The following is a 12,815-nucleotide window of genomic DNA, read 5'->3' on the forward strand; positions in this document are numbered from 1 at the left end:
TGCCCAAATTACTGCGTCCATGTCTACATGCCTGAAAACAGAAAACAAATCTACTTCGAGTCGATGGTGAAGTGTCACAAATCATAGTGTGCGCTCCAATGAACATAAGAAAACTTTCAGTTTCCCTCGAGTAATCTACAGCGAGCTGACACCTTTATAATGCTTCCACCAGCAAAAAAATCTGGTTATTTCCCGTCCACTGTGTGTCAGCTCTGCAGTGTTTTGAACAGCAAAACTTGTATCTCTGATTCACTTCCAAGTGTTTTTCAGCGTGATGTGCTGCATCCGCATGTCTACGGACGGGGCGACCAGATACCCTCCCATCACGCAACAGCGCTCTCCTCACCCCATGAAATACGATTACGGCATTGGCAGCTAATTGCCTACAAAAGCAAACTCTGCTGGGAAAGAAGTCTCCCGAGTAGAAGCGAGAAATTATTCTTAATTGAAAACGCTCAGGTTTGTCTTTTCGAATTGGCTTTATTCATAAAGTATCTATAGTTTACAAAGTAATTATTCTTTCCCTTTGGCGATTTCGTCCCTGAATAAGTTCTCTAATTGATTGATGAGCCCGACCGCTCGGATATTCTCCTTGACCAGAACGAACTGCTCGATTGGTCCTAACAGATTTATTGCTTCTTTGTAGGTAGAAATTTCTTTGGCAAACTCCAAGTCCTCTCCGTTCTCGACAAAGCCATTTTCCATGGGAATATCATCCATTCCGATGCCCTGGTCGTATGGAGAAGACCCCCGGTCGTCGTCCTCGGCTGGGTCAAGCAGCAGCTCCTCGTTTTGCAGCTCAATACCTTCTAGCGGCAGTTCGACGGATTCGGTTTCCTTTTCGAAATCGGCCAAGCTGGCTGGGTCCTCTCGCTTAATGGTCTCAATTATGTCGGCGATGTCCAGGGGTTTCAAGTGCTTTGGATCCAGTGCGCCCCTGTGTAGATTCTTCAGCTTCATGTTGTGCAATTTGTACTTGTTTTTGAAGCGGCCCAACCAACGGTTATTCGATTTGAAGTCTTTGTACTTTATGTGGGCGGCAATGGCTCGACCTGACTCCCGTAACGCGTCATCAGTTATGTCCATGTAGTATCGAGCCCTCAGGACCCATTCGTACAAGATCCGCCCTGTGGCAATGAGCAAGGGGGTGCGGAGCCTCCGCACCATCTCCACCTCCTCATTTGTACTCTTCGCCCACAGCGCCAGGTATTCATCCTTGCGGTGTATGATGCGCCGCACCTGCTGCTTGCTACAGCGAAACTGCTGTGCAATTAGCCCCGTTCTGACAGAACGCTGATGCTCCCTTATAATTTCCACCCTTTCTGCGAGTGTCAATTCCCTCCGGGGAATATATATCGAACTCTGTTTAAACTGAAAAAAATGTAAATTGTCAATTCTGTCGACAGTCGTGAAAAATCTATAAATACTCGCGGTTTGTTCTCCATTGCTTCCACGTGCGTACTTTCCTGCAACGACCAATTCCTCCCTCTCGTACACGACTGACGCTTTGTCAGACCGTTTCGTGTTCGGTAGGTTACCAAAATGCTGCCAACCAATACAGCCAAGAACTTTGCTCACATCCACACGTCAACCGCTCTCTCTTGCTCGTGTCGCCAGCCGTCCCTCTCCAAGACGAGGTTCAGTCAATTCTGTTCTGCTTAGTTCGAAAAGCTTCTGAGCAAATTCGTTGTCGACTCGCATCGAGTGAGCTAAGCAAATTCCATCAGAAATTGGACGACGGACTTTGGCAAGCATTAGTCATTGCGTTTGCCAAATTATTCACCCACCCAAGAATAGCTCGACAATTTTGTCATACACTCGAGCGATTCCCTTCCCTATGCATCTATATGGCCACACGTACGTATATGCAAACACACACAAATTGTGTGCCTCCGCAGCTGTACCGTGTGAGTGATTGGCACGGTCGGCGTGCTATAGCCCTGGCAAAGGGAAACGTGTCCTGCTGGCAGGACTCGAAAGAGAAACGAGGAAGCCGTTCGCTGTTTGCTTGCTTGTGTGTGTTATTATGAAGCGAATGCTGTTGCCAAGGCGACTATTGCTACCAGAAGTGGGTGGGAGGCAGTTGACGTCCTTGACAGGCTTTGGCCGATAGTGCCTTGTCTTCCCTGGGAATATTTATGGATCTTCAAACTTGAAACGCTCTATACTTGTACATTTGGGTGTCTGCATGGATGCAGGGGATGATTAAGATATTTTACCTAGAGGAGATGTATTCCGAACTGAGAAAAGATAAAATCTTACCTTGTCGCTTGCAGGAAAAGATATTATAATTTGCCTTTGGAGTAGCTTCACGGGTAAAAATTTAAAACGTGAGGTGGTTATAGCGTCTACTCGCTGTTATCGATGCATATATACATCAATATTCTCATCTGTTTCTTGGAGAAGTTCTATTTCCACTTAAGCGAACACTCAGTGCATTCAATATCGTCATCATATCATTGAACCCCCAACCTGCCTGGCATCAAACAGCGGCCATGTTATCTGCAACATCAATATTCACATGTCTTGTGAGAAGGTGGTCCATGCATACTTTACACGCATTTAGCTTTGGAGACGTTTAATTACAGGTCAAACAAGGTATAAAACTAGAGCCCAGATAATAAGGTGCTCAACAGGTAGGTGGCACATCGAATAACCCGTCGATTGGAAAGATAATGTCCTTCCTAGAATTAGAGTTCTTACTCTGATTAAGGGTTTTACCTTAGTCCTGCTTGTAATAACAGGTAAGTATAACAACTTTGACGCAGAAAAGCCCTTTCATCAGCGTGGTTCAGCTAGTTTGGATGGATGGGAATTTCTCCCACAAAAAGTGCTCGCAATTGCAGAGATACAAACCTGAAACTATGCACGTGGAATAAGTTTTATTTTAGAATAATTGGCTATGAAGCCATCGTAATACAAAATACACGTGTACAGACTCCTTCAATTTCGTTTCGTCGAAAACAAGATCTCATTCAAATCCGTTCGCTGTGTTACACGAAATTAGGCGAAAAATTTGTAGCCTGAATTCATTCCCATGCATTGAATGGATGCAAAAGGCAGGTTTTTACCGAATATGACTACCAGATGAAAGGTTTCAATTAATACTTTCCCAAGTAGGTTTTAGTTTTGGCATCAGTTATGAATTGACAGAGGGGAGGGGGGGATTTAGGAAGTTGTCACTCAAATTAAGGGAGTATTCTAAGAAATAGCGTAGCAGAAAAAATATGAGAAACAAACATGATGATGCGCCTATATTAAATAAAGCTCTCAAAATACCCGCCATACAGTTCTACAGATCATACAGATCTGCTCAAAAGTAAGCTACAATAGAAATTCCCTAAGTTGAAATATAAAATAATGCTGTATAATAATTGGAAAATTTGGTGGAAATCATACTTCTGTTAACAATGTCTTACATGATTGCCATTTACTTCATAATACGCGAACCGCGTACACACGCCATCGCTGACGGTTTGCTAAGATGCGTTTCAGCTAACCCCAAGACTTCCCGAGAAGCTTGCACCTTGTACCATCCCTGTTCTGCGATAGTTGTCGACTTTTATTAATGTGTAACCTATCTACTCCCACTTCTGGAACTAAGGGAACTGTAGGGTATGCAGAATTCAGTGCACTTGAGCTCTTAATTGGTTGTAATATGAACGCTCAGCATATTTGTTGGCGTAGTAGCAAATGTAAAGCTGGAGGAGGGAAGCTATTTGATTTTATCATTTCAATTGGTCTGATGACAGCGAACGTAGGGTGCACCCCTATGGACCGGAACCTTTTCATCAGAATCCTGTGAGAAATTGGGTCCCAGATGACGGGAGTATGCCTCGCGGTAGCCGTCAGAACCAATCCGTGCCGGATTCGCGTCTGCTACCACTTGGCTTTCCAGAGTGCAAAAACACATTGCCAAGAGAGGAATACCCTCAAGAATACCATAATCTTATTTCGCTTAGGCTCAGAATATCCATCCTCTATTGTTGGTGTTCCCTCTCTTTTAATACGTAAGTCCAGGAACGAATATTTGACCAGTGTGGAAGACTCACTAAAGCGACTGAAACCTTTCTGGTCCTACTTTTGCAACTCCCGCTGCCCTGCCCAGTTATCCCCTCCGTCCATTAAATTCTCTGGCTTCTCAGGTAACTCCCCCCAACTATCTTGTGATTTACTCTGCCGCTACTTTTTGTCAGTCTATTTTCCCCCTCCTTCCTCCGAATCCCTCCCGATAGTGGATGTCGCCTGCCCCGCATCGCCTACCATTCCCCTTCTTACCCCTATTCTTGTCGAGTACCTCATTGGCAAACTTGATGCCAATGTCGGACCTGGCTGCGATGGTCTTCCAAACCTCTTCTTGCTCAAAACTGATTACTCCATCTCCCTTCCCCTACTTCTTATTTTCAACAAAAGCCTCGAAGAGAATCATTTTCCCGGCTCTCATCATCCCCATACACAAAAGTGGCGACCGTACACTTACCGAGAATTACCGTCCCATTTCCCTCCTCTCCTCCCGTTCCAAAATCCTGGAAAGATATGTTAGCGACTGGTTGTCCGCCCACTTTGGCCAACACATAGTGAAAGAGCAACGCGGCTTCGTTAAATGTAGGTCCACTGCCTCTGACCTGCTTGACTTTTCCAACATTGTTGCCAAATGTCTAAATTCACGGCAAGAACTGCATACCATTTGCACTGACTTCGCTAAAGCCTTCGACACTGTAAATCACAAGATACTTCTACCCAAACTCTCGTCTCTAAACGTTCCCATACCTCTTGTTTTATAGCTTGCCTCTTACTTTTCCAACTGATCCTGTCGCCTGTCTTTTGACGGCTGTGCTTTCCGCCCCTTCTCCCCCTTCTTTGGCGTCCCACAGGGATCTATTCTGGGTCCTTTGTTATTTGTATTTTTCATTAACCACCTTCCTCCCCTCCTTACTTGTCCCTGTTTGCTCTATGCAGACGACTTTAAGCTGTTTTCCGCTATATCGTCGCCTATGGACTGTGTTTCCCTTCAATCTAACCCGACTCTCTCGTTGGTGCTCGACTAATGGTTTAGTGCTAAACGTCAGAAAGTGTCACTCTATTTGCTTCTCCCTAAAATCCTCACCCACTTCTTTCTCCTACTCTCTTAACAGGCATTCTTCGCTTGCTTAAATTCCGCTCAAGACCTCGGAATCACTTTCGACAATAAGCTCCGCTTTGACACCAATTACCTCGATGTCATCAATCGAGCAGCAAAATTGTCAGGCTTTATACTTCGCTCCTCCTCTGATTTTGACTTCATCCAACCCTCCTTAACTCTCTTCAATTCCCTCGCCAGGAATACCCTCGAGTATTGCTCCGTGATCTGGTCATCCTCGCGTAACTGTGATTGTCTTGCTCTTAAAAATGTGCAACGTAAATTCACCCGTTCCATCTTCTTTAAGAAAAGCTTCCCTCGTGTAGACTACCCCTCCCGCCTTCGTTTTCTGAACCTTCCCTTCCTACAATAGCGTAGATCCTATCTGGATCTATGCACATTTTATAAACTTTCCTCGGTCTGATGAACTGCTCCGCCGCTGATGACATCACCTGCCGTTCTGCGTCTTATAACACACGTAGCGCAGACATTTTCAACGTGCCCTTCGCAGAGCTCGAAGTCTACTTTCATTCTCCGATTCCTAGGCTTTGCCAACATTACAACGCAGAACAGCTTGGTCCTTTCAACTTCTATACTTTAAGTAGTTTTAAACGTAAGATAAAATTTTTGCTTTCTCCTCCTCCTGAGGACAATAATTAATTGAAGTTTACTCTGTTTGTGTCCGGATAGCTGAGTGGTTAGAGCGCAAGGCTGTCGTACGGAAGGTCGCGGTTCAAATCTCGCTGGTGGCAGTGGAATTTGTATCGTGATTTGACGTCGTATACCAGTCGACTCAGCTGTGAATGAGTACATGAGCCAAATCAGGGTAATAATCTCGGGCGAGCGCAATGCTGACCACATTGCCTCCTAGTGTACCGTTACGGTCTTGAATGAAGTGCTCTAACACACTTCAAGGCCCTGATCCAACATGGATTGTTGCGCCAACGATTATTATTATTATTATTACTCTGTTTGTTGTCCATTAAATTAAATAAATAAATAAGTTGAAACCGTTTTAGTCTCACACTCACCATTCCCTTAACCCCACCCAATCTTTCCCTTCTCCCATCAGCTTTGCTTATTCCACTGCCAACTCCCCATAACAATCCTGCGACCTTCTTTGTTCTTACTTCTCTTCCGTGTTGACTTCCTCAACCCCTGGGCCTTTTACCCTTTTTCTTGACCCAAACTGCTCCGAATCTCTCGCCATTCTTCCTTTCCGAAAGGCTTCGCAACCTATTCCTCGTTGACTGTAAATAACACATTTCTTTCCCTTTGTGTATTATCTTCAACAAAAGTTTAGAAAAATGCTGCTTTCCTCATCTTTGGAAGGAGGTCCTTATCATCCCTATCCCCAAGAGCGGCGATAATTTCAATAGCTGTGAACTACTGTCTCTTCCCTTTTCTTTGGCTTTCCTTCAAAATCCTCGAGAGATATGCCATTTCAGTGACCTCATTGTGAAAGAACAGCATGGTTTCGACTACCTCAATCAACTAACTTCGTTGCTAAATGCCTTATTTCACGAGAGGTGGTACACGCTATTTAAACCGACTTCGCCAAATCCTTTGATACCGTTGGACGCAATGTGCTTCTCTCCAAACTCTCTCTACTCAACTCACAACCCCCCCCCCCTTTCTCACTCAACGCTTGGCTTTCCTCCTACCCCTCATGGCGCCGATGCAAAGTTTCTTTTCATGGACACTCATCCCGCTTCTTCTCTCCTTCCTCCCCAAGGTTCCATACCTGACCCCTTACTATATTTGTTTTAACATTGACTTCCCCATCGTCCTCACCTACCCATATTTGCTGGACGCTGAAGACTTATTTGCCTCTGTTTTGGCTCCGCTGGACTGTACTCTCTTGCAGTTCAACTTGGACATTTTGGGCCGTTGGTGCTCGGTGAACAAACTGACTCGGAATGTCAAAAATTGCCACTGGATGTGCTTAAATCCTCCCCAATATCCTTTTCCTATTCTCTTGGCATATAGCCCCTTTCACTACTGATCTCCATTCAAAACCTCGGTGTAATCTTCAATGACAAACTTGATCTCAGGCCCCACTTGATTGATATCATCAATCGAGCTTCTAAAATGTCTGGTTTTATCTTACTTTCCTCTTCCGACTTTATCTTTTCAGCCCTCCTTAACATTTTTCAAGTCCCTTGTTGGAAACATCGTTGAATATTGGTGTTTGGTCCGTGATCGTTGCGCTCTTAAAGGTGTACACCGTAAACTCACGCGGTCCCTCTTTTTCAAAAAGAACCTTCCCTGGGTGGACTATCCGTCACAGCAGTCTTCTCTGCAGCAACACCGCATCTTCCTTGATGTGTGTACGCATTTGAAACTCTGTAATTGCCTGATAGACTGCCCTGCCAACTCAAATATTATTTTCCGCTTCGCCTCTCGGAGTACACGTAGCCCAGATATTTTTGAAGTTCCCTTCGCGGAGCCTGACATTTACTTTCACTCCCCGATCCCGAGGCTACGCTCTACAGCTTGGGTCCTTTGACTCAGTCTTCTTCTTTAGCTTTAAGCGCATTTAAGTCATTCGCTGCTCCCTCTGGGATATTGCTTTAATTAAATAAATAAATTGATAAATAAATAAAGAAATCCCTTTAGTTGCTTTGTACGAGAAGCAGGCAAGACTTTATGTGTATTTTTTAAGAACCGAATCCATGATGATGTAGCTGTGCTATATAAATACACAATCTACCGTTGATTTGGTTGACAGAGTGCCTCAGGCATGGACTTTGAGTAAATCCCAATAAGACCAGAATGGTATTATTGTCCAAAAGGAGGAAACTGAATGAATTTGCTATCCTCGCGCCATTATATTAAAGGATGCCTCATTGCACATCAAGCACGAGAAGTATCGACTTAGGGTATGATCCATAGTGGATCTTCCTTTTTGCTTGTGGTACTCAGGTTTCCAGTTTTGTGGCACCACGATCATGCGTGACAATGTCAGCAGATATTGGACACAAGGAAGCAAAAGTCCTCAACGAAAGAAAGGGATATGCTGCAACCCTGAAGAGACCGGCATTGGATGCACCAAGTTTTTGGTCAACGAAAGTGCGCACAACCGTTTATATTCAGATGTTGTCGCTTCGTCTAATGATCAGAGCAGCCTTTAATCAAACCTTCGGAACAAGTTCCCTCCTAAATGAGAAATGCTGCTCATTATGTTAATCACTAATAACCTCCCCCTCCCATCCGTTTATTACCTCGATTAACAGCCTTTAACGGTGATTGCCTTTTACAAGTATGTCGGCATAACCTTTGACAACAAATTCCAATTTAATTATCATTATGTGTCACGCACCCCGCCGAGTTTCCAGAATGACCAATCTTGTCCTTTGTGTCCGCAACCAATCTATTACTCAGTCATAATAATAATAATTACTTCCTCCTCCTTGAATATTGTTTACTAAAGTCCCAACCCTCCGAAAGAACCTTCCCTACTCGACTTATCTTGATCGTCTGGTTTTGCCTAATCAGGCATCTCTGCCTGTCCTTTTCAAACGTTCCAGCGCTTGATGGACAGTTCAGTACAGTCACTATATACACAAGCTTAAGGTTTTTGAGGTTCTATCTGTGAAGCTCTTGTGTTACTTTAACTTGCTCTTGCCTTAAATGTTACGTGATGATAAGCGCGTGCATGTTGGCCCTCTGCCTCATTTAGTCATTCAAAAAAGAATAAAGTTGAGGACGCCTTGTAACTTGGTTTCTGTTTTTAAGGTTTTGTGTGAAACAAAACCTTCATCATCATCATCAACGGCGCAACAACCTACCAAGTCTAGGCCTACCTTAATAAGGAACTCCAGACATCCCGAAACAAAACCTTATTCGATTTATTCAGAAATGGCTGGAAAAGTGGGGGCTCCCCATACATGCTGAAGGGGAGCAAATCTTTTTTACAGGATATGGCGATGTGGTGTATTAAATGAAATGGCTCAATTAGTACTTTTCAAAAATGGTCCCATATTTGATACCCAGTGAACCGTAGGGGAGTGAAGGCTCACAATATGACCTCCAAAAAATTTAACAGGTATCGTTCTCAGAACCTATCCGAAAAATCACAGTCGTGTATCTAAATGAAATCTAAGCCTCCAAACTCTTCTTAAGGTCACGTTAGATGCACAAAGTTTGGCAGTGCTGTAAGGGATAACATACAGCATAACTTTAGAAAGGTGAAACTTTTACAGTTTATGTGAATTTCGTGTATTCAAAAACGTGTATGACGTCATCGTAACATATCAATTCGTCAATACCAAAACAAAGTGAGCTCATATGAATGGAGCGTCGCAGGGAAGCATTTCTTTAAGCTTTTTAATCACTTGTGCTGGACCTAGGCGCAAAACCCTGGATGTCTGGAGTTCCTTATTAAGGCAGGCCTAGACCGGATACCGGTTGTTGCGCCGTTGATGATGATTTTTAATAAGTTATATATCAACATCAATTACTCGCTTAATTCAGATAAATATATTTGTACATTAAACCAGCGATATTAAATATATAGGTATATATAGGTGTCCGGATAGCCGAGTGGTTAGAGCACAAGCCTGTCGTACGGAGGGTCGCGGTTCAAATCTCGCTGATGGCAGTGGGATTTATATTGTAATTTGACGTCGGATACCAGTTGACTCAGCTGTGAATGAGTACCTGAGTCGAATCAGGGTAATAATCTCGGACGAGCGTAATGCTGACCACATTGCCTCCTACAGTGTTCTGTAGTGTACCGTTACGGACTTGAATGAAGTGCCCTAACACACTTCAAGGCCCTGATCCAATATGAATTGTTGTGCCAACGATTATTGTTATTATTATTCAATATACGTAATTTATATGTACATATGTATGCTTTTGTGCACGAAGTAAATCGGAAATATGTGTAGGATCAATTTATATACGTGCATGTATGGTATAAGTATACTATTCGGTAATAGGCAATGTTTGTTTGTTCAGGGTGAGCATATCTACCTCTGCAATACGTACGCATATCTTGTAGTTTGAAAAAAATATGAAGGAATATTTTGGGTTTGTAGCTATATGAATGGAAAAATGTGAATAGAAAGTTTTTCACATAATATGAACACAAAACCGTAATACCAGAAGCACCGACCGATTTGTTTATAAGTCCGTTTATGTAATTAGTCCTTGGAGCATTTCACATTTATTGTAATACAAGGTAAAGTTTTCGAGCAGGACTTGCATGTCAAATATTAGATGACCGGCTGAAAAGAAGGCAGGCGAGATACTAGTTGAGGCTTTAATAACGGACGCTAAATTATAAAGTTTAGGAATGCGCAAAAGGATAAATCCACAAGTGTGAACAGTTACAGCTTTGTATTCCGACTGCATAAAAATTTACGGAAGATGCTTTCGGACAGTCATCATGTATCGTATGATTTCTAGAAAGATTGAAATTCAATCTTATCAGGAAACTGTCTAGTGCCATTTGTATTTGGAGAGTGATGAACAGTGACGGCCGTTGACTAATGCAAAGAGCGCTTCTCTAAAATAGATCTGCGCGCGACATGATTATGACATTAATCTGACTCGGGTACTCATTCACAGTTGAGTCGACTGGTAACCGACAACCAGTCACGATACAAATCCCATTGCCCCCATGCATTGGGTGGCATCATGTGAAAGGGAAGTTTTAATTTTTTTTTCACAGAATGTGGCCCTGTGGGGCATCAAATGAAAGGGTTTCATTTAGAACGTTTTGAAACTAATGATATTTTTGATACCGAGTCAAACACAGGGGAGTGAGGCCTCCAAATTTGTACCACAAAAAGTGCAACAGGTCTCTTTCCCAGAACCTATCCAGCCGAATCCCTTAAGTGCAACCTAAAATTACAAAATTTGGCACGGTTGTAAGCAATAATGCATAATTTTGGAAAGTTTGATAAAAATCTAACTATTATTAACAAAGTTACACAAGGTCATAATTGTGTATTTCACATGAATTCATCGCATTCTAAGATGTGCATGCCGTTACCATCATATAAACTGAACTTATCTGATGGGACGTTTAATGGAGTCCCTTAGTCACAGGCTTGAGAGGCCTGATGTTTTTGTCTGCATAAGTGTACTATTGGATTTTTTCCATGTTTAGCTTTTTCGAGACGGGTAGTCATCTGCGTTTACGCTGTGTACTTTGAAAACATTGTTGTTTAGAGTAATTATTGAGTACTCCTTTATTATGGCTGCCGATAGGACCTTCTGGTACTTATCGATTCCGCTAATATTAATCGTCGGAGGAAGTCTCACATTCAATTTCGTTGCGTTTTCTGTTTCATCGCTTTTCGCCGAACTTTGTCTAAAGATTTCCGGTGACGAGTCTGCCTTTCTTTTCTTAGACGCTCTTCTTGTTTGCAAGATCCATCTAGTTTCTCTAGCCAATTATTCGTCATCTGTGTAATATCCTTTTGCCTAATTTACACTAGGACAACATCACTTCGTTGGGATGAACTAGCCTGAGTTGTTTTTTTTTGCGGATTTCGCTTTCCTATTTTAATTCTTTAATTTGCAAGCTATGCTGTAATATTGGTTCCTCTAGCTAATTGGGCTTTTCGCGCAGTTCCTCATTTTTGATTTCCTGAAGTGTTTTCTCTACATTACTAGTTGGTTTTATAGTTTTAAGTTTTCCTTCTTAGGTTGGGGTTGGGTTTTTGATCGATGGTGGTGATCCTGCAACCCTCGAACTCTTACTGAAAGGGTCGATCAAATACAATAAAAGGTCCTCCACAGAATCCGTAGGACCGACCTCCTGTGACGATGGATTTTCCAGTACAACTGGTCTGTCACCTGGGGTATATATTCCATTGTTTTGTTCTGTTGCATGTGGGTGTGCACAGCCACATTTCGTAAATAGGCAGCTTTCTGATATGTGGCTTTATTTAAAGTTTCTTTAAAAGCTTGATTAAACACAAACTATAATATTTTTTGGAAGTCGTTCGGAAACTCAAACCAGTCATCTCTCTGGAGTTATGTAGGTGACATTATCACAGCCAACAGGCACCCTATTTGTGAAAGATGTTTGAATTAAAGATATTTCCAATTTTAAAAATAAAAGCATAAAAAAATGACCATATGCTTGATATTCGAATTTAATTTTCCATAAAATATTGATTAAAATTATTTTTGCCTTCTAACGGAAAAAAACTAGCAATCACACTTGTACTTTGTAATAAATTAGTCCACCACAAGGTTCATAAGGTTCATAGAACGAGAAGCCTACTGTCAGCAGCGTTGCCAAATTTCATAGTTCTGTCATCCTTCTGGCAACGTCTATGCGGCCCCCTTTTCATGATCGTTAACGGACTACCTAAGCAGGTAACCATTCCCGCATCTCACAGTTGGCTCTTTACTACCTCTACTCACACAGTTGACTGCGCTCTCACGGCACTACATGCATATATACGGGAGGCTGAGTATGCAAATTCGAAGAGAGCTCCTTGACTCCATGTACAAATAGTACTGACGGAAGTGTGTGTTGTGTTTAGACGCCCACACTATTATAAACTAGGGGAATGAACACGCGTCACTGAAAATATACTCTTTGAGGTCAATTAGATAAACTAAGTGCAGTCATACCATCGATCCAGAAATCCCTAATTATTGATAGCTACCTAGAAATATGATGCATTAGATTTATTATAAGTTTAGGGCATATGACCCGGTGTGCTTT

At 42.5% G+C, this 12,815-nt stretch overlaps 1 protein-coding gene across 1 annotated transcript; it reads right to left on the reverse strand.

Moving 5' to 3' along the window:
* Positions 1 to 460: 460 nt before the first annotated feature.
* LOC119648285 lies at positions 461 to 1,780 on the reverse strand. The gene is made up of 2 exons (XM_038049941.1): positions 1,428 to 1,780; positions 461 to 1,371 (listed from the first exon to the last, which is right to left on the reverse strand). Exons 1-2 carry the CDS (start codon positions 1,443 to 1,445, stop codon positions 514 to 516), a joined length of 876 nt encoding a protein of 291 aa, XP_037905869.1. The 5' UTR covers positions 1,446 to 1,780; the 3' UTR covers positions 461 to 513.
* Positions 1,781 to 12,815: the final 11,035 nt, after the last annotated feature.

This window comes from Hermetia illucens, chromosome 2, assembly GCF_905115235.1.
Source record: "Hermetia illucens chromosome 2, iHerIll2.2.curated.20191125, whole genome shotgun sequence".
NCBI classification, from domain to species: Eukaryota; Metazoa; Arthropoda; class Insecta; order Diptera; family Stratiomyidae; genus Hermetia; species Hermetia illucens.